This window comes from Hippocampus bargibanti, linkage group LG01 (assembly GCF_051943395.1).
Source record: "Hippocampus bargibanti isolate YZ-2025 linkage group LG01, ASM5194339v1, whole genome shotgun sequence".
In the NCBI taxonomy this organism is placed as follows: Eukaryota; Metazoa; Chordata; class Actinopteri; order Syngnathiformes; family Syngnathidae; genus Hippocampus; species Hippocampus bargibanti.
In genome coordinates, this window is record NC_142734.1 from 25,775,907 (window position 1) to 25,796,848 (window position 20,942).

At 45.5% G+C, this 20,942-nt stretch overlaps 1 protein-coding gene across 2 annotated transcripts; it reads right to left on the reverse strand.

Annotated features, from left to right (window-relative positions):
- Positions 1–1,184: 1,184 nt before the first annotated feature.
- On the reverse strand, positions 1,185–20,618 carry cables2b (Cdk5 and Abl enzyme substrate 2b). 2 transcript variants are annotated; one of them, XM_089005337.1, is made up of 10 exons: positions 18,529–20,618; positions 15,444–15,539; positions 9,104–9,181; positions 7,676–7,781; positions 7,453–7,603; positions 6,485–6,582; positions 6,271–6,377; positions 6,070–6,189; positions 5,744–5,828; positions 1,185–1,965 (listed from the first exon to the last, which is right to left on the reverse strand). In XM_089005337.1, the coding sequence occupies exons 1-10, from the start codon at positions 19,020–19,022 to the stop codon at positions 1,819–1,821; spliced, it is 1,482 nt and encodes a 493-aa protein (XP_088861463.1). In that variant the 5' UTR covers positions 19,023–20,618; the 3' UTR covers positions 1,185–1,818. The 2 variants fall into 2 exon arrangements, with proteins under 2 accessions (XP_088861463.1, XP_088861454.1); XM_089005328.1 differs by having other exon boundaries at positions 1,196–1,965; positions 7,432–7,603; positions 18,529–20,614.
- Between the last annotated feature and the right edge of the window lie 324 nt (positions 20,619–20,942).

Genomic DNA, 20,942 nt, shown 5'->3' on the forward strand with positions numbered 1-20,942 from the left:
AGGAACACCACCGCCACCTCTCCAAGACACTTCCATACCTCGATTGGTAAATCATCAGGCCCAAGTGCCTTTCCCCCCTTCATCCTCTTCAGCGCCCTCCTCACTTCATCCTCGCCAATGCTTGCTACGTCTTGGTCCACAACAGTCACGTCTTCTACTCTTTGTTCCTTCTCATTTTCCTCATTCATCAATTCTTCAAAGTACGCTTTCCATCTTGCCATCACACTACTGGCACCTGTTAATACATTGCCATCTCTATCCTTAATTATCCGAACCTGCTGCAGGTCCTTACCATCTTTGTCTCTCTGTCTCGCCAGCCTGTAAAGATCAGTCTCACCTTCCTTGCTGTCCAGCCGAGCATACAAGTCATCATAGGCCTCTTGTTTGGCCTTTGCCACCTTTACTTTAACCGTGCGCTGCATCTCCTTGTACTGCTGTCTACTTTCGTCCGTCCTCTCAGTGTCCCACTTCTTCTTTGCTAACCTCTTTCTCTGTATACACTCCTGCACCTCCCCATTCCACCACCAAGTCTCCTTATCTACCTTTCTTCCACTCGATACACCAAGTACTTTCCGACCTGTGTCTCTGATTATGTTCGCTCTAGTTTGCCAGTCATCTGGAAGGACCTCTTGCCCACCCAGCGCTTGTCTTACCCCCTTCCTAAATGTCATGCAACACTCTTCCTTTTTCAACTTCCACCATTTTGTCCTCACTTCAGCCTTTGGTTTCTTCATCTTCCTCACTGCCAGCGTCATCCTACACACCACCAACCTATGCTGTCTGGCTACACTCTCACCAACCACTACTTTTCAGTCACTGATTTCCTTTAGATGGCGCCGTTGACACAAAATGTAGTCTACCTGTGTACTTCTGCCTCCACTCTTATAGGTCACCCTATGTTCCTGTCTCTTCTGAAAGAACGTATTCACAATAGCCATTTCTATTCTCTTAGCAAAGTCAAACACCATCTGTCCTTCAGCGTTCCTCATCTGGAGTCCAAACCTGCCCATCACCTCCTCATCATCTTTGTTTCTTGCGCCAACATGTCCATTGAAGTCTCCACCAATTATAACCCTCTCACTTCTTGGGATGTTCTGTATGACTTCATCGAAGTCCAACCAAAATTTCTCCTTCTCCGCCAGCTCACATCCTACTTGTGGGGCATACCCACAAACAACATTGAACATCACACCTTCAATTTCTAGCTTCAAACTCATCATTCTATCTGATACTCTTTTTACTTCTAAGACATTCCTAACAAACTCCTCTTTTAAGATAACCCCAAGTAACAAGAAAGCATCTTCTCCGAGTCTGAAGCCATTGTTTTGATTCTCGAGCAAGGCAAGATGTCTTGGCGTGACGTCACGAACAAGGGAGGACCTTCTGAAAATGAAAGTTTCTCCGATCATTTTGAAGTAGTTTTGGGAGATTTTAAGTCATTTTATTGGTGTTTTTCATTTGACTAAAAATATCAGCCTGCGTGTTTTGGGTGTTTTAGATGCGCTGAAATGTTTTTCTTATGTCAGTTAGGCAACTAAAAATGGTGTCGGTTGTCTTTTAAGAGAGAATATTACAGCATTGCACAAAATGAGGATACAAAATAACTGTTTCTTAAGACGATATACCAAGAAAAATAACAACAAACTGTAGAAAAATAGGTCATCCCTTTTGTCCGTTTGTCTCTCCAATCTCAGGATGACGGGGGTGCACGTTTCGCAGGGTTTAGCGTGGCCCCAAGGCAAAGGTGGTTCACAGCCTCTATGGGTCACCGGTAGATGTCGCTGGGGCAGGGGGTCCGGCTGAAGGAAGCGCGGCGAGCTACAACTGCTGTTGCTGCACCAGCCTCCTGTAATGTGGCATGACTTTGCTTTCCGGGAGGTAGAGCGCCATCTCCAGGGCCACCAGGATGGTGAACTCGAAGCTGATCAGCTCCCGTCTGCCGATCCTGAAGCGCTCCTCCAGCTTCTGCTCAAGACACAACAAGCACAAAGCACACGTCACTTTCATGTTTTTGTCGCCATGGTTGCTCATACCGGTTACCTTGTCCATGCTTTCATTCAATGGACGTCATCTAGTTTCAGCAGTGACTTAAAGGACAACCGACGCCTAGGGACAAGTTGTGTCCATAATTTGTAAAATCGTTTCAAATGACATCTACTGAGCGTATTTTACAAAGATTCCACCGCATATAGCTATATTTTCTGTTTTAAGACTCGCGCTGAATATTCCGGAAGTCTTGTCCGGAAGTCTTGACACATTGTAGCAGTCCTTCCATCACGTCAATACATTCTGCTGTAACTTTGTTTGGTCTGAAAACTTCGTGAAGCACCAAAAAGAGGCAGACGATGGCGACAAAGCTCCGCGTAAGGAATTAATCAGCCCATGGCGGGCTAATTAATTCATCTTCTGCCTCTTTTTGGTGCTACATTTCCCGCTCCCAGATACCTCAAAATGGCACGGAATAAATTCTTTAATCGATTGCAAACATGTATGCTTTCCTCTTCAGAACTATTTGAATCATATTCATAACTGGATGAGTAACAAGAAAGCATATTCTCCGAATCTGAAGCCATTGTTTTGATTCTCGAGCAAGGCAAGACGTCTTGGTGTGACACCACGACCAAGGGGGCGGGACCTTCTGAAACTCGCCATCCCGAGGTCATTTTGCAGTAGTTTTGGGACATTTTAAGTATTTTTTATTGGTGTTTTGCATTTGACTAAAAATATCAGCCTGTGTGTTTTGTGTATTTTAGATGCTATAAAATGTTTTTATAATGTCAGTTAGGAAACAAAAACATGGTGTCGGTTGTCCTTTAAGACCCCTCCCCCACCCCCTGAAAACAGTGATTAAATCATCCGCGCAAGAAAATGGGAGCTGTAATCCCGCAAACCCATCAGTTGCAAATGCACCCTTTCCAAAAGACTGAAGGTTTGCAACAAAACACCGTCTAATAGGACAGTACAGTAATCCCTCGTTTTTCGCGGCAATGGGGGCCAGAACCACCGGCGAGAGACAAAAATCCACGAAGTAGAGTTTTCACCCCCACACAGTCATGTACAAAAGCTGAGTCAGTCATAAAAAAATTTCTGAACTTAATTTTTCCTGAAAATAAACCCGCAATAAGTGAACTGAAATGTAGCAAGGGGTCTCTGTCGTACATTCTCAACGTGATACAGCTGAACCAAGAGACAAGCTTTATGTGTTGCATTGGAATCCCATTTTTTAGAACAGATTTTACAATTCATGCCTCGCTTCCCTTATCTTAACGGACAACCAACGTCACCTTTTTGTTTCTTAACTGACATCAGAAAAACGTTTTATAGCATCTAAAATACCCAAAACATGCAGTATGATATTTTTATTCAAATGCAAAACACCAATAAAAATGACTTAAAGTCTCCCAAAACTACTTCAAAATGATCTGAGAAACTTTCATTTTCAGAAGGTCCCGCCCCCTTGTTCGTGACGTCACGCCAAGACGTCTTGCCTTGCTCGAGAATCAAAACAATGGCTTCAGATTCGGAGAATATGCTTTCTTGTTACACCTCCAGTTATGAATATGATTCAAATAGTTCTGAAGAGGAAAGCATACATGTTTGCAATCGATTAAAGAATTTATTCCATGCCATTTTGAGGCAATATTGGGGAGAAACGATCACCAGAAAAGAGGCACAAAATGGCGACCTCCTGTGGCCACCTCCGCTTCCACAGGCTGATAAATTCCTTATATGGAGCTTCGACACCCTCTTCTGGCGGCTCTTGGGTGCAACACAAGGTTTTCAGACCAAACAATACAGCAAAATACATTGACGTGATTGAAGGACTGCTACAATGTGTCTTTTTTTTGGTCAGGGCCGTTCCTTTAGTGACGTCACATACGGACTAGTCATCAACTCAAAAACAAGACTTGCTGAATATTCAGCGCTAGTCTTAAAATGTAAAATATAGCTATATGCGGTGGAATCTTTTAAAAATACGCTCAGTAGAAGTCATTTGAAACCATTTTACAAATTATGGACACAACTTGTCCGGAGACGTCGGTTGTCCTTTAATGGAAAAGAACAACGAGTATCCGCAACAGAAATTAGCACTAATATTTTTTTAATCCACCTTGTTACATAAAATTGGTGTGTGTGTGTGTGTGTGTGTGTGTTTGTATGACTACTCTTGTGAGGACCGCTAACATTTTATACCATCCGTAGTGAGGACATTTTTGACAAGTGAGGACCTTGTTGACCTCACAAGTTTTTCATTCTAAAGGCTTCTAGAGCAGTGGTCCCCAACCTTTTTTTGCGCCACGGACCGGTTTAATGTCAGACAGTATTTTCACGGACCGGCGGATAAATACAACAGAATAAAATGATACCTACATGACCTACACAAGCGTTTTGACATGCGACAAGAGTGAGTCATAGACGGATGTAATCTGGTAATTTTTCATTTTTCAAAATAAAACTTAGTTCGGACTCAGATCATAAATAAAATGTAAATTATGTAAATTATTTATTCTTTCTGCGCGGCGCGGTACCAAATGACCCACGGACCGGTACCGGTCTGCGGCCCAGGGCTTGGGGACCCTGTTCTAGAGGGTCTATATATGCATCTGTTAAAGTTTCAAAGAGGTACTCACAAATTCACCCAAAATGATTTTTGGTGTGTATTTTCATTTCACTTGGATACACACACTTTTTACTCACTGTGAGTGTTTATGTTATGCTAGCTATTTATTTGCGATCAATTTGCTATCTGTCTAGCTACCTAGGTAGCGATCTATTTGCTATCCATTTTCTATTAGTTAGCTACCTAGCTGGCAATATATTTGCTATCTTAGCTAGCTACCTACCTATCTATTTGCTATCCATTTGCTATCTTGAGAGTTTTGAAAGGCGCTTAGAAATGAAATGTATTATTATTAGCTATCTGGCTAGCTAGCTAGCTATGTAGCTGGCTATTAGCTATATGGCTGTCTAGCTAGTTAGCTAACTGACTATCTGGATATCCAGTAGCTATCTGTTAGCTAGCTGGCTAGCTTTCTCTCTATTTGAGTTACTTCCGGGTTGAGTGAACGCTAGCGCATGTGGCTGCTGCTTCTCAACCGCAGAAAAACCGATCCTGTGACTGTAAAGCAACCTTGAGAGTTTTGAAAGGCGCTTAGAAATTAAATGTATTATTATTATCATTATTATGTTTTTGTGTGCATGGTTAATGAGAGGAAAAAAGGAAAAGGTTCATACCACAAAAAGTAAAACCATATCAAAGTCAAAAGTCAAAGTCAGCTTTATTGTCAAATATGCCAATATGCATGACATACAGCACAGATGAAATTATTATTATTATTATTATTTATATTATTATTATTATTATTATATTTTAACCACATTCACTACAGGGGTGAGGACTTTGAATGTATCCATTCAGAAACCTCACTCCTGCTGTTATTTCAGTTTCAAGTCCACTTTTTATTGCTTTGTTTTTAAAGAAGTTGAAGTGGGAAATGGGGTAACGTTTAGTGTTCAAATGTAACACTAGTTCTTCTCTAAACTTATCAGCAACGGTGGTCCTCATTCCTTATCTCGAGTTATCCGGACCTCACAAAACCATTGAAACAGGAATGTGTGTGTGTGTGTGTGTGTGTGTGTGTGTGTGTGTGTGTGTGTGTGTGTGTGTGTGTGTGTGTGTGTGTGTGTGTGTGTGTGTGTGTGTGTGTGTGTGTGTGTGTGTGTGTGTGAATTTGTTTCTTACATCGATGAGATGTTTGACTTCCTGTTTCCTTAGATCGCTGCTGATTTTAGCGGCCAAAAGGAGGCAGGCAGTCGACACCAACTTCCTGTTCAATCAAGTGAAACAAAGGGGAGGTATGAATTGACCTCATTTGAAAATCAACACAACTTGACCTGTAATGACGACACGAGTCGCCATGCCCAGTTGACATTTTATGTGATTTATTTATTTATTTATTTATTTATTTATTTATTTATTTATTTTAGTAAGTGGGGACTTTCTGCACTCAGCGGTTATCGATTGCGTGCGGGCTCCTCTCCGGTAGGCCAACACAAAAGCGGTTTTACCTGTTGTGTTTGTTGAGTCGCCCTTGCAGCACCAACTTCTCAAAGTAGACAAAGGCCAGGGCGATGGTGGCAGGCTGTAGGCCGCAATCCTCACCTACCGACCGCATTTCTCGCTTCAGACTGAGACGCAGGGGACAAAAGATCCTGAGTGATTTTGGGAGCGACCCGACCCCCATATTTCCCTCGGGATTGTCACTTTACCTGCGGATTTTACTCAGGGTGAGTTTGATGTGTGGGAACTTGTCCTTGAACATCTCGTTCATGTCTTTCTTCAGATCGGACGGTTTGACGTATTCGATGACGGTGGTCTGCGAGAAAGAGAAGGAAGCGAAAGGAACCAAGTGACGGCTCAAATCTCAAGTCTGGATCAACGTTGGCATTGACGAGTGGAGGTCATCGCGAAAAGGCTTCTCACCATGTAAGAGGCAAAGATCAGCACCCGCTTGTGTTTCCCGCAAGGCCACTGGGGGTCACTGAGAACGTTGGGGTCGTAATCGCTCAAATCCTCTGTTCCTGCGAAAGGCAAAGAGACACGTGTGGAAAATCCGGGGCACCCTAGGGGGGGGGGGGGGGGGGGGGGGGCTGGAGAGCAATTTGGGAACCAGGGTCTGCGAGACACCTCAGTCACTTTGCAAGGAGGGCCGCCAACACTTTTTTCTCTTTTTGCAAAAGCGGAGTTTGAAATAATGTCTGCCCGGAGGCCCAGGGCGTACAACTTTTACGTCGGGCGTACAACTTTCAAAACATCTCGGCCCGGGTGGCCGACAACTTCTTCAAGAAAAAAATAGTTTTTTTTCAAATCAAACGTTTGTTTTATTCAATAAAGCAAAAGCTACAAGCAAGCCGCTACAAGCCACGTGGACACCTCTTACTAAGCGCCTTTCAAAACTTTAAAGTACACTTTCCAGTCACTGTATAGTCCGAAGCACGAAACAAGCTTCTGATTGGCTGCCGTGCCGAGTATGCAAATTGCCAAACGAATGTTCGTCCTTCCTTAATAAAAACAATCCTTAATACTTTACAACAATGCTTTTTTGTGATTAATCGTCTTATTGTGTTTCAAGTGAAAAATGGGGCAGGCCACTTGTGTCTGCCCTGGTGTCCGCTAACTTTTTGGTGTCCGCTAACTTTTTGTCATGAGTTTCAGACACTGATTTGACAACTATTTGACTACTGCGAAAGATTGTCACTCGTCTGGCCCTTTGATGACAAAAACTCTCTCACTCAAGTTGGTCTTTGGACGTGCAAATAACCAGAGCCAGCTTGTTTTGTCACTTTTGCCATCAGCGGAGACAAAATGGAGATGAGATCATCATCGCACCCTGGTGGGTGGGTGTGTGCGTGCGTGTGGGGGTGTTCTACCGAGGTCAAGTCCCATCGCACCGTTGGGCCGAGTCGGAGGGAAGCCGCCGGCCGGTGTGTCGCGCGGGCTCCTGGACGAAAGGGGAACCTGCGGCGTCAGGTCGGCGGGGGACGAGGGTCTGTGCCGGACCAGGGCGTCAGTGGGGTACAGGAAGCGGGCGTACGATACTGACTGGACAGGGGGCAAAAAGAGGGTCATGTGGCGGCGGCGTTTGGCCACGCGGGCGGCGGCACGCGCACATACCCGGCTGTTCGTCTCCAGGCGGAAAGCCTCCGCTGCCGTCATCTCCAAGGAGGTGGAAATATTTCCTGCTGAGTGTCTTCGCCGGGGGTGGCTCAAGGTGGGCTCACTAGAGACGGGGGCCACATGGAGAAAGACATTTGTTGGACCGGCAGGCGATTCAAAGCAACGCCATCAGGCCACTGCGCTAACCGCTGGACTGAAATAAAGTTGAATTGAAAATCTCCGATTTTGGGCCAGGTCTCACAGACAGATCAGAATCAGAAAGCCTTTGATGGTCCCACGATGAGGGAAATTTGGCACTGACGCTGATGTCCTCATCGGGCCTGTTTCTTTCTGTACGGCAGGGGTGTCAAACTCATTTCACATCGTGGGCCACATATGGCCTCGGTAGATGTCAAGTGGGCCGGATATTATGTCTTTCATTAGTTTTGGTGTAAAGAAGCACAAGAGCATTAGGAAAATGATGACATTTAATGAACATTCCTTTTCCATGAACATTGCATTTTGTTTCATGAACAAATGTGCAATTTACTTTTATCATTCACATATATGCATTGCATATATGCGAATGATATTGCATATATGTGAATGCATTACTTTTCCCACCGATTCTACAACGGCACAAAACTTGAACAATAAAATGATATCGAAAAATATAGCCATGCAATTTAACATGAAATGAGATTTATAAAGGAAAGCATTGTTTTTCTTCTTGATATTTGGCATCTTTTGGCCTGTACAAGTGCATCAGTATCAGGTGTCATGTCCTGATTAGCTGACACTTTCACAATGTCATTTGAGTGCTTGTTTGTGAGCTTAGAACACATTTTCTTTGATTGATATTCATTACTGAGAAGATTTGTTCACAAAGGTAGGTTGTTCCAAACATGCACAAAACTTTGGCAGCAAGGGCTGTTAATTTGGGGTACCCTGGTGCAAAAAACTAAAAATTCTGTCTCAAGTTCACCAAATACCCGAAAACGTTTCTCAAACTCCCACAGTAATCCTGCAATCTTATCTTTGTACCGCTTCATGTCTGCATCAGGTCTGGTCACACACACATTGAAAATTCTACACACCTTATCTACTTTTCTCCGTTTGGATCATGACATTTTGGCTAACGAGGGTGTTGAAACACACAAAAACTCCGCTGTTTTCTACTACGCTGATCGAAACAGCACCACTCTGCTACCTAGTGGACAATCCTTGAATTGCACCTCATTAAAAATATGAATTCCATGTTTGTGCATTTTTTTTCACTGATGGCCTGATAAAACCTCATTGTTTGACACCACTGCTGTACGGTATTGTTTTTGTCATTTGGGCCCTTGGCAGCCGTTTTTTGACTTTGGAACATACAAGTCCACTTTGCAAATATGCTTTTCTCACAAATGTCTCGGGCCTTACCAAAAGTAAAAGGTGACTTACCTGAGGTAAAAACTTTCTCCGTAGGGCAGAACAGAGAAGGCCGCACACAGGGATCGTTTGGCGCAGATCAACACGATCCTGAAAACAACAAAAGGCACACGCCGTGACCAATCCTGTTCCAACGGCTCCAGATCTTCTTCTGCTTTTCCTTTCAGCTTTTTCCTTCAAGGGGTCGCCACAGCAAATCAGTGTCCTCCATCTTTAGAGGTTTGATCCACATGTTTGTTTTGGCCAAGCTTTTACGTCGGATGCCCTTCCTGACATAACCCTCTGTATTTATCAGGGCTTGGAACCGGCACAAGAAGACATATGTCCCTTTCTGGATACAGAACAAGCAACTCGCTCAGTAAAAGGCTCCCAAACACAAAATGGTAATCGGCACAGCAACATTCAAAAAAGCAAAAACTATACTCCCCATTTGATGACAATGCTCTGATCTTACAGTGCGATGGGCATCTCTTTCCTTACATTACATCACAAACAGAACTTCAGTGCTTTAAGATGCTTTATCTTCCAATCACTGTATTTGAGAATGTGAAATGCACATACGGTAATGGGGACTATTTTGTCCACTAGGTGGCTCTTAGAATAAAAATACAGTAAAGTCTCGTTATATCGATATCGGTTATATCATAGTACCGCTTATTACGATATTATTTTCATTTCCCTTGCACATTTCTAGTCTTTTTATGTATAATTAGTACCGTTTAGTACGCTACCCGGTTATTACGATAATCCGGTTATTACGGTGCTCCTTTTCATCCCCCGCCGGCCATTTTTGTTGTTTATATCGATATATCCGTCACGCCATTGGTCAACTTGGTCACGTGTCTTGTTACGTGAGCCGCCATCGGTCGCGCTATTGGTCGACTTGGCCGTGTGACTTTGTCACGTGACACGCCATCGGTCGCGCCATTGGTCAACTTGGTCACGTGTCTTGGTTACGTGTCACGCCATCAGTCGCGCCATTGGTCGACTTGGTCAGGTGACTTGGTTACGTGCCCAGCACCCGTGTAGCAGAGCCTTTTTCATTTTCAGACGCTAGCTCGTGTGTAGCAGACGAGATTGAAGTGTTTGTGTTAAAAGGTAAAAATGGGAAGCAGAAGAAGATTGATGACTTTTTTTAAATTGTATACATAATACAGTGGCGGCCCGGTAGTCGAGTGGTTAGCACACCGGCTTCACAGTGCAGAGGTCGCCGGTTCGCGTCCCGGTCCGGCCTCCCTGTGTGGAGTTTGCATGTTCTTCCCGGACCCGCGTGGGTTTTCTCCGGGTCCTCCGGTTTCCTCCCACACTCCAAAAACATGCTTAGCAGGCAGATTGACCACTCCAAATTGTCCCTAGGTGTGAGTGTGAGAGTGACTGTTGTACGTCCTTGTGTGACCTGCGATTGGCTGGCAACCAATTCAGGGTGTCCCCCGCCTTGTGCCCGAAGACAGCTGAGATAGGCTCCAGCAACCCCCGCGACCCTAATGAGGAATAAGCGGTACGGAAAATGAGACGAGATGAGAGACATAATACAGTAAGATGTAAGCGTTGCAGTTTCCCTGTTGTGTTATGTACATGCCCACTGTACTGTATATGAATGCAATCGTTTTTTGCAACAATGTTTCTTGTTTTGTCTGCTGAAGCGCGATGATTTAGAAAATTATTAACTTTCCATACTGTGTATTAAAGGACAGCCGATGTCACTTTTTATTCAAATGCAAATAAAAATGACTTCACGCCAAGACGTCTTGCATTGCTTGTGAATCCAAACAATGGCTTCAGATTCGGATAATATGCTTTCTTGTTACACATCCAGTTATGAATATGTTTCAAATACACTGTAGTTCTGAAGATTAAAGCATACATGTTTACAATCATTAAAGAATTATATGTGCCATTTTGAGGCAACATTGGGGGAACATCTCACCCAAAAAAAAGGAAGCTAATGGCCAGCTCCGTTTCTTATATGGCGCTTGGCTGCCCTCTTTTGGCGGCTTTTGTTTAATGCAGTTCGGCACAGGATCGGATATATCGATAGTCCCGGTTATATCGATATTTTTTCGGACTCCCTTGAATATCGATATAACGAGACTTTACTGTAGTATGAATTATAATTATCAAATTTACACATCGTACTGACCTATTTAAAGGTTTAATATGGATGAGTGGATGATTTAAAAAAAATGATTAGTGTATTAAAATGATATTTCGCAATGTAACATACCTATTTTCACTCTTTTTGATGTATTTATATTTTAAAATGAATGATTTCATTTAAATTTAAAAAGTATTTAAAAAAATGACATCGAACATAGCATCCTTTTTTTTAATTGAAACAATAGAGGGACTAAATAATGTAGTTAAAGTCATGCAATTAAAACATGAAAATACATTTTAGCTGTTTTAAAAATTGCAGATTTTTATAATGTCCTTCCGTTATAAAATATGTTATGTTGATTCCAAATGTCAAGACAACTGTGGGTGTGTTTTTTCCAATAATATAGAAAACATTGCCCTTTTACAATAAAACGACCTCTCAAGCATGTTAGTTAATAGCGCCCCCTGCTGGCTGGAAAGCATACGTCCATCCATATGTCTGTGTGCAAGTGTGAGTGACCACCACTGTTGATCAGGCTGACCGGGGCGCCAAAGAGATAATCACCCTCTAAGGACTGCAGTCCTTTCCAAATGACACCCCTTGTCTTTGCGGAAGGTGACCGACGGGATAGACAAAGGGACGGTGGACGCTCGGTGTTTACCTTTGTTGAAGAACATGGATGCCACCTGGCCCATCTCCATGCGCTCGTTAATGTCAAAATAGTCCATGGAACTGCCGGAACGTTACTACTCCAGATGCGACCCGAAAAGTCATGACCGGGCCACCGATCTCGCATTGTAAGACTTTGGTGCTCATTTTGGTCCCGGCAGCGGTAGCTCGTGTCGCTATGTTTTTTTCTACAAGGAGTCCGTCTCCTCTTCTTTTCCTTACGGCTTTTCCCCTCAGGGGTCGCCACAGCGAATCAATGTCCTCCATCTATCCCGGTTTTGTGCATCCTCTTCTCTCACACCAGCTACCTTCATATCCTCTTTGACCACATCCATAAACCTCCTCTTCGGTCTTCCTCTCGGTCTCCTGCCTGGCAGTTCAAGGCTCAGCATCCTTCTCCCGATATAGTCACTCTCTCTCCTCTGGACATGTCCAAACCATCTCAGTCTGGCCTCTCTGACTTTCTCTCCAAAGCCTCTAATATGATTTGTCCCTCGAATGTACTCATTCCTGATCTTATCCAAGCTGCTCACTCCCAAAGAAAACCTCAACATCTTCAGCTCTGCTACCTCCAGCTCTGCTTCCTGTATTTTCTTCAGTGGCACTGTCTCCAGTCCAAACATCATGGCTGGTCTCACCACTGTTTTATACATTTTTCCTTTCATCCTGGTGGAAACCCTCCTATCACACATCACACCTGACATTTTTCTCCAGCCACTCCAGCCTGCCTGGACACGCTTCTTCACCTCTTTTCCACACTCTCCATTGCTCTGGACAGTTGACCCCAAGTACTTAAAATCCTCCACCTTCTTTATATCTTCTCCCTGCAGCATCACTCTTGCACTTGGATCCCTCTAATTCACACACATATATTCCGTCTTGCTGCGACGGATCTTCATTCCTCTCCTTTCCAGGGCATATCTCCACATCTCTAGTTTCTCCGCCACCTGTACCCTGTTCTCGTTACAGATCACAATGTCATCTGCAAACATCATGGTCCAAGGAGATTCTTGTCTAACATCGTCTGTCAACCTGTCCATCACCATAGCAAACAAGAAGGGGCTCAGAGCTGATCCCTGGTGGAGTCCCACCTCCACCTTGACACAATGCAATTCCTTCTGACCTTCTCTGTACTTCTCTATCAGCATTCTTAAAGCAAACACTGCATCTGTCGTACTCTTTTTTTTTGGCATGAAGCCATACTGCTGCTCACAAATATTTACTTCTGCTCTTAGTCTAGCTTCAACTACTCTTTCGCAGAGTTTCATTGTATGGCTCATCAACTTTATTCCTCTGTAATTAGTACAACTCTGCACATATCCTTTGTTCTTAAAAATGGGCATGAGTACACTTCATCTCCATTCTTCAGGCATCTGTTCCCCATCTAAGATCTTGTTGAATAACCCAGTCAGGAACACCACCGCCACCTCTCCAAGACACTTCCATACCTCGATTGGTAAATCATCCGGCCCGAGTGCCTTTCCCCCCTTCATCCTCTTCAGCGCCCTCCTCTCTTCATCCTTGCTCATGCTTGCTACGTCTTGGTCCACAACAGTCACGTCTTCTACTCTTTGTTCCTTCTCATTTTCCTCATTCATGAATTCTTCAAAGTACTCTGTCACGGCTTGGAATTGAAGCAGATTCATGTAGGACAGGAGATGTGAGACAATCTCTTTTCGTCAATGGATGCTACAGCTTCGTGTTTGCTTTCAACATTTAGCCTGTACTAGACGTGCACATTCCACCATGATGTCCCTGATCCACTGCTGAAAAGGATGTTTTAATCCTATCCTCTTTCATCTAGAACTGCTTCATATCACAAAGAGGGTACAGTAAGTGCTGAAGAATGAATGACTCTCTGTGTCTTTGTGTTGTCATATTATTTGTTTTTTTTTTTTTTTCCCAAGATAGCGGAGCGTGAACACGCAGCGGCTCCTCTCTCTCGCGGCAAATTGGCGTTTTCGTGTTTATTATGTTTGTCAAAGTGCCTTGCATGCTGGGTCCGAGAGGACAGTAATTTCATCTGTGCTGTATGTCATGCATATTAGCATATTTGACAATAAAGCTGACTTTGACTTTGAGACACATCTGGACGACAGAGTACGACCATTCATTGTTGAAGTGTTCCGCTTAAAGGACAACGGACACCATTTTTTTGTTTTCTAACTGACATCAGAAAAACGTTTTATAGCATCTAAAATACCCAAACCATGCAGGCTGATATTTTTAGTCAAATATAAAACACCAATAAAAATGAGTTAAAGTGTCCCAAAACGGTCCCACCCCCTTGTTCGTGACGTCACGCCAGGACATCTTGCCTTGCTCTATAATCAAAACAATGGCTTCAGATTCGGAGAAGATGCTTTCTTGTTACTCATCCGGTTATGAATATGATTCAAATAGTTCTGAAGAGGAAAGCATAAATGTTTGCAATCGATTAAAGAAGTCCTTCTGTATCTATTCGAGTCGTCAGGACTACAATGTAGAGTCCCAGAAAATGCACAAGATGGCACCCAAGCTCCGTTGGAAATGGGTTGTTGATTTGTCTGCTGGGAATTTCGTTACATCGATATTCTCGGGAGTCTGAAAAAATATCGATATAACCGGACTATCGATATATCCGATCCTGCGGCATGTACATTTTCTCCTTGCGTTCATAGAAATAGTATCGTAATAAGCAGTACTATCGATATAACCGATATCGATATAACGAGACTTTACTGTACTATCAAATAGTAGTCTTGGTGCAACACACAACGATTCACCATTGCGTTATTTATGTGTTTTCCTTCTACTTTTGCCATCAACACGGATCAACACGAAGTTTTCAGACCAAACAAAGTACCCAAAATGCATTGTGTGTCGCTTTCTCGGTCAGGGGCGTTCCTGACGTGATGTCACGTCAGGAATCGTCACCAACTCAAAAACAAGACCTCCTGAATATTCAGCGCAAGTCTTAAAACGTAAAATATAGCTATATGCCGTGGAATCTTTGTAAAATACGCTCAGTAGAAGTCATTTGAAGCGATTTTACAAATTATGGACACAACTTGTCCGGACGCGTTGGTTGTCCTTTAAGATTCGGGCAGAGCTCATCGTTTGACATGACATTGTGCCAATGAAATTGTGACAAGTGACGCCGATCACGGTGAGGATTTATTTTGGAACAACCGCCGCAAGTCTATGATGACGCCACGGCTCGCGTCAGGTCCGTCCGTCTGCATCGAAGCTTAAGAATAGAACACAAGAGCTGCTAACGCAATCACAAGGGGTTTGGGGTGATGCAGAAATCACTAGTTTGGAAAGCGCTTCAAATAGGAGATCGCAAGACTTGAACATTTCATGTGCAGGAGAATAGCTTCACCCCAGCAAAACATTCCTTCTGCAGCACTTGTGAGCACCCGCTTTCAGAAAAATGGGCAGAAGCAAATTTGATTTGCTGATTGGGTGTCCCAGAAGGCAATCTTTTGCAAGTCTCGAAAGATCAGCCCCGCTAATTCTGCAAGCGGCAGGCGGGAAATGCCAAGTTCAAAATGTTGACAGAGGCGCTAACTTAGCTGCGCGCTTTTCGCGTTTTGGTCTCACCTGCTGCCTCTCGTGTCGTACTGCTTCATGTTTTTGATGAAGTGGATCTTCTTGGTGTGTCGCGGCTGGGGAGAACCGCCTGAGAGATTTCGGGTCCTGGGGGGAGAAAGTCGGAAATCAAGACCTCAAAGAGCAACACCGAGGCAAAGCGGCTTGGTTCCAAAGAAAGCAGATCTGGGCTCAGCCGAGGAGCCCGCACCGCACCCTGGTGAAACGACCCCTCTGCTTCCTCCTCGGTGGTCTATTCTAGTCGCAAAGCCCTGAGCACGTCAACGTTTCCCTACCTGTCAATTTATAGCTGCCCTTTTAAATGATTACAATTCCTGTATAAAAGTTGTAGTTCGCATTCATGATGTGACATGATAAAAAAACGCTAACAAGCGGAAATTCAGGTAGATTAACGCGCGTGCTTACGTTAAGCTTTTATCAATAAGACCGTATAATAATAATAATAATAATAATAATAATAATAATAATAATAATAATAATCCATCCATTTCCGTACCGCTTATTCCTCATTAGGGTCACGGGGGGGGGGGGGGGAGAACATGCAAACTCCACACAGGGAGGACGGACCGGGACGCGAACCAGCGACCTCTGCACTGTGAACTGGAGCCTATCTCAGCTGTCTTCGGGCACAAGGCGGGGGTGGTTGCCAGCCAATCGCAGGGCACACAAAGACGTACAACAGTCACTCTCACACTCACACCTAGGGACAATTTGGAGTGTTCAATCTGCCTGCCATGCATGTTTTTGGGATGTGGGAGGAAACCGGAGGACCCGGAGAAAACCCACGCGGGTCCGGGGAGAGCATGCAAACACCACACAGGGAGGCCGGACCGGGACGCGAACGGGTGACCTCTGCACTGTGAAGCCGGTGTGCTAACCACTCGACTACCGGGCCGCCCCCTAATAATAATAATAATAATAATAAATTTCATTTATATAAAATCTTATGTATAAAAAAGTATCTACGTTTGAGGATTACTTTTGCTGGTTTGCCGTGATTGGCGGCAACATTGTCGTTGCACATTTTTGTGTGCATTTCAACAACCAGGGCGAACGGATTTAAAACGTCAAAAATGTGATCACAGTCCGTTTTGGCAGCTGAACGTCTGAGGCTAGAAAGTGACAGTGAAGCCCTGAAAGTCTGCCATTGGCCCCATGCAGGGTGGGGGTGTGTTTGTGTGCTTGTTATAGTTTCTTGCAAATTGATGGAAAGAAAGCAAAGGCTAGCGCAGTCCTTCCTTCCTTCCTTAGCCAGTCCAAGCGTTTGCCGCGGCGTCGGCAATCTGCTTGAGGCTGAGCGGTGACATTCACCTCGGGGATTAAAAAGAAAAAAAGCAGGCCAAGGAGGATCGGCTCAATGACATCACAGCCGTTATGCAAACGCCGTGACGTCGGCACGTTCGCTTGCTGTGGACTCCAGTCGTGTGCATTCCCACGTGGTGGTGGTGGTGGGGGGGGGGGGGGGGTTGTTGAGCGTGCGTGTGTTAATGTGTGTGTGAGGCAAAGACACGATTGGGGAAATTTCATGATTGATATCACCTGCGAAACGAGCTGATCATGTGATACCCGGAAATTGTGAATTCTTTTTAAGAGCATGCGCAGAATAATATGTTTGTCGAGTTCCCAGACCAATGATTGACACGGCTGCGCATCATTTTTCTCTCGTGAGTACTTTCGATCGCTACGAAAAGTTACCATTTAGGTGACTGTTAAAACGCTAGGACTGCTGCCAGAATGACTAGGGCAACAGGGGTGCAGTGGGGGGGGGGGGGGGTCACACTCGGTCTCATGTAAACATTTCTAAAATCCTCTAGCACACAAATAACCCCCCACCTCCTCCACCCATCCCGGGCACCGACCGCGACCTCAACGTGACCTTTCCTAGCCAGAACTCCCAAACCTTTGCTTCTTTTCACAAGGGAGGTGGGGGGATAATCACCACCATCAGAGTCCTTCTCATTCAAAGCAAATCAAAACTCTGCAAACGGTTTTGCCAACCTCCGTGGGAGGTAAGAGCGAGACCGAGCGCTCATGTGAGGAAGCCCCCATCTAAATCTGTCCCGGCATCCACGAGATGCGGGGATAGTGACCCGCAGCGATCCTCTCCCGTGAGAACCCGGCGACTTGTTTCCTCTCTCCCAGATGTTGGGGAAACTTCCGTGGGAATGGAAACATTTCTGCTAAAGGCGAAAATTGCCGTTGACGTCAACCACCCTGGATGGACGCTCAACTCTTCAAAGCCCCCCACCCCCTACTTGAAAGTACAAGCGTTCCAATCACAGCACATTTCACGAGCCCGCGTTCAATGCAATTTGACGTTTTGGTGCCACGGGCACGCGAAAAACTTCCGAACGCTCATTGACTCCGCTGATCACGTGTCCTGTTTGCATCTGCGTGAGGAGGAAAAACATTCTGCGCTCATTTGACTTGACGCTATCTTTGGTTTTGTCGTCCCCCACTTCCTCTCGACAGTCGTGCACCAACGAACCCCCCCACCCAACGGCCACTCGACCGAAGCACCACCGAGCTTTCTAGATTCTCCCATTCAACAATCCCCCGTGGTTGTGCTTTTATCACCCGGCGCATATTTGCACTTGACCTTTGTTTTTAACAAAAAAAAAGTTGTTGATATAGTGTGAGCAAAGTAATCAAACGCGACATCGTTTACCCATCGGCCCAGCTTTTGGTTTTGAGGTGACTGGCGTCTTTCTTGCCCCCCTACCCCCAAGTGATTTAACCCTTATATTATGTTGATTATGTTGTGGGTAATATTTAACCGTATGTAAAGATCCACACAAAACAGTCAACAAAATGTTGTGTGTGGATCTTTACAAATAACTGTTGTGTGTTTCTGATATGTTATAAACATACTTGAAAAGAGAACCAACACATTTTCTGTCCCATTTGGATATTTTAGGACGGTTTTGAAGAAAGAAAAATTAAAGGACATCCAGTGCTTTAGTCAACACAACAACAGAAACGGGTTATATTGAGGGTTAAGAAACGCCACTCGTCTTGCGAATGACGGACGAACGAACAAACAAGAAGTTGTTCTCCGGGCTCGTCCGTCCCTCACCTTTCCGGGGACAGCGAGTTGCAGCTGTGCACAGAGAGCAGCGTGGACGACTTCCGCGGCGCCACGGGCGAAGGCAGCGAACTGACGTTGGACGGCGACGGCGAGAGCAGGTGGCTGTCGGCCCCGGAGGGCGCCGAGTCCCGCCGGCGGCCGAGCAGCAACTCCGGGCTCCCCGCGTCGGAAGGCAGGACGACGATGGGCAGCGCAGCCAGGAGCCCGGCGGTACCTGTCTGCCGCGTCTTCGTCGCCGTATTGGCCTCCCCGCAGCCGACGGAGGCCGACCGACTCGCCGGCTCCGGCTCGCTGGGCTCCGGGACGGCGTCTTGGCGCCGCTCGGCCGAGCCGCTGCGCACGGGGCGGCCGTCCAGCGATATGTTGGAGAGGAACAAAAGCGCGGCTCGCCTCCGGTTTGAATACTCGCGGTTCCTCCGTATGTGCTCCCGCGTTTGGCTTTTTGCGGCGGGCCCGTGCTTGCCGCAGGCGGCCGCCGCCATGCTGCGCTTCCCGGCGCCGAGGTCGTCTGCTCGGGAATCGCACTCCCAACTGTCAAATCCCTTTTACCCGGCGCGAGAGGGCTTAAAACCCCTCCTGCGCTCCCATTGGATCAAAAACCGGCCTACGGCATGACGTCACCTACGTGGTCTTCCGGGACGAGACAAAGCATCACCGGAAAAACAAACAAAACAAAACAAAACACACGATGACTGTCAGGAAACAAGTACCCCAATTTTACGTCATTTAACTGGACTAGAAGCGCTGAGTTGGATACTTTATTCCACTGAGAGCGAGAACGAGCCACTTATCAGGAAGTGACTCATGTGAAATGACACATTGGCTCAAATGACCTTTCACAAGTTCTGATGAACTGTGACTGGTTTCACGTGAAAACACTAATCGTGTTCATGATTCTTCAATTTGATAACCATCTGATCCGTATGCATACTTTATTTCTATCAATCCATATGTTTTTTTAAATTCTCCCAAATTGTGCAGAATATGCCACCAGCGGTGAGCTAATGGGGGTCACGGGCTCGTCGCTGACTTTTTCACAGGGTTCGTAAACGGGTATAACCAGCTTGGCTAATTCTGGGAGCGACTACCTAAAAGCGACTATCGAAAGAGATGTCACCGTGTGGATGTGTTGTTTGTAATGGCGGGATGGTGAGGCAAAGTCGCGGCATTGACTTTGCCCCACAGCTGCTTTGATTAGCCGTCAGCGCTTCGTTGTTATGAAAGCACAGAGGATTTGCTCGCACTGATCCTCTCACTGACACTGCCGCCACTGAGCCGACGGGCAAACCTGCTCCGCCGCGGCGGTTGGAACACTAAATATAGCTGTCAGGTGGAATTTTCAGTGTGGATTTTCATCTTTGACTCTGATGGCCACCCCAGGGTGGCTGGATAAAGGTCAGAGCCCAGTACCTACAGTCCTCGGCCTACATGACGTCATGCATGTTCACCCCCAATGTGGTGTCCTGAATTTGCATTTCTCCAGGGAAAAATGTTAATCCACTCTAGCTGGAAAGGGGAGTTGCGCACACGCAGGGAAAATTCCTGACTGCCTTCCCCTATCATCGCACGGCTGAGGGAAGATTCAAAGACAAGCCAGAGCTTGCCCTTACGAGTGACGCTCACAAAAGCAATGAAGATCACGTGAGGAATCACGAGCACTTGACTGACATAGCGTGTTTTATGTTTTTTTTTTCGGCACACGGACTGGTCCCTCAGATGGCACAGGAACGGCGCCGTTCCATGTCAACGGGCTGCTGACAGCAGCCCAGGGGCAGTTGCAAAGAATCAATGACGGCGATCTAATCCCCAGATCAACGTGGCTCTCGTGTCATCTGGTTGCTGTCACGTTGGCACGGCAACACAACGAGCAAGTGCGCTGTTATCCTCATATTGTGCAATGCTGTTATATTCTTTATTAAGTATAATATATAAATGAGGCATAACGCTGGATTTTGTTGAGCGGCTCTGGCAACCCAGCCACAGCGCTACATCCGATCCCTTGACGGAAAAAGAGTTCTTGTTCAATGCTGAGCGAAGTGGTTTCTCTCTGTGCTCCGGTAAATAAACATCCCACTTGTTCGAGCTAAACAAGAAGAACCATCTTGAGTCTTTATTCTCCCAAATGCATCGCGAACACCCTGCAGATCTCAACACTGTTGAAAGAAGAAGAAGAAGACAAAAAAGGGCGGCCTATGACAAAAACACTTTGCCTCACGCGCGGTGAGTCCGGCAGAAGTAATGGGGCGGCCCGGCGCTGAGGCAATGCACCATGGGAAGATTGAGAAACGTGGCCGCTCACTCTGGAGCAGAAACAATCCAATAAACGCATGGAAAAAAATGGGGGCTGCATTCACCCTAATTTCGACACCACTTCTTTCCTCTGTTTGCGCTGCCAAAGAAAG

What these genes read in the sequence shown, in the direction of transcription:
- cables2b (XM_089005328.1), bottom strand. Translation starts at nt 19,022, where the DNA reads ATGGCGGCGGCCGCCTGCGGCAAGCACGGGCCCGCCGCAAAAAGCCAA. An exon ending in GGAGAAAGTTTTTACCTCAG is followed by an intron (nt 7,782 to 9,103) that starts GTAAGTCACCTT and finishes CCCCGTCTCTAG; the next exon opens with TGAGCCCACCTTGAGCCACC. An exon ending in TGCGATGGGACTTGACCTCG is followed by an intron (nt 6,583 to 7,431) that starts GTAGAACACCCC and finishes TGCCTTTCGCAG; the next exon opens with GAACAGAGGATTTGAGCGAT.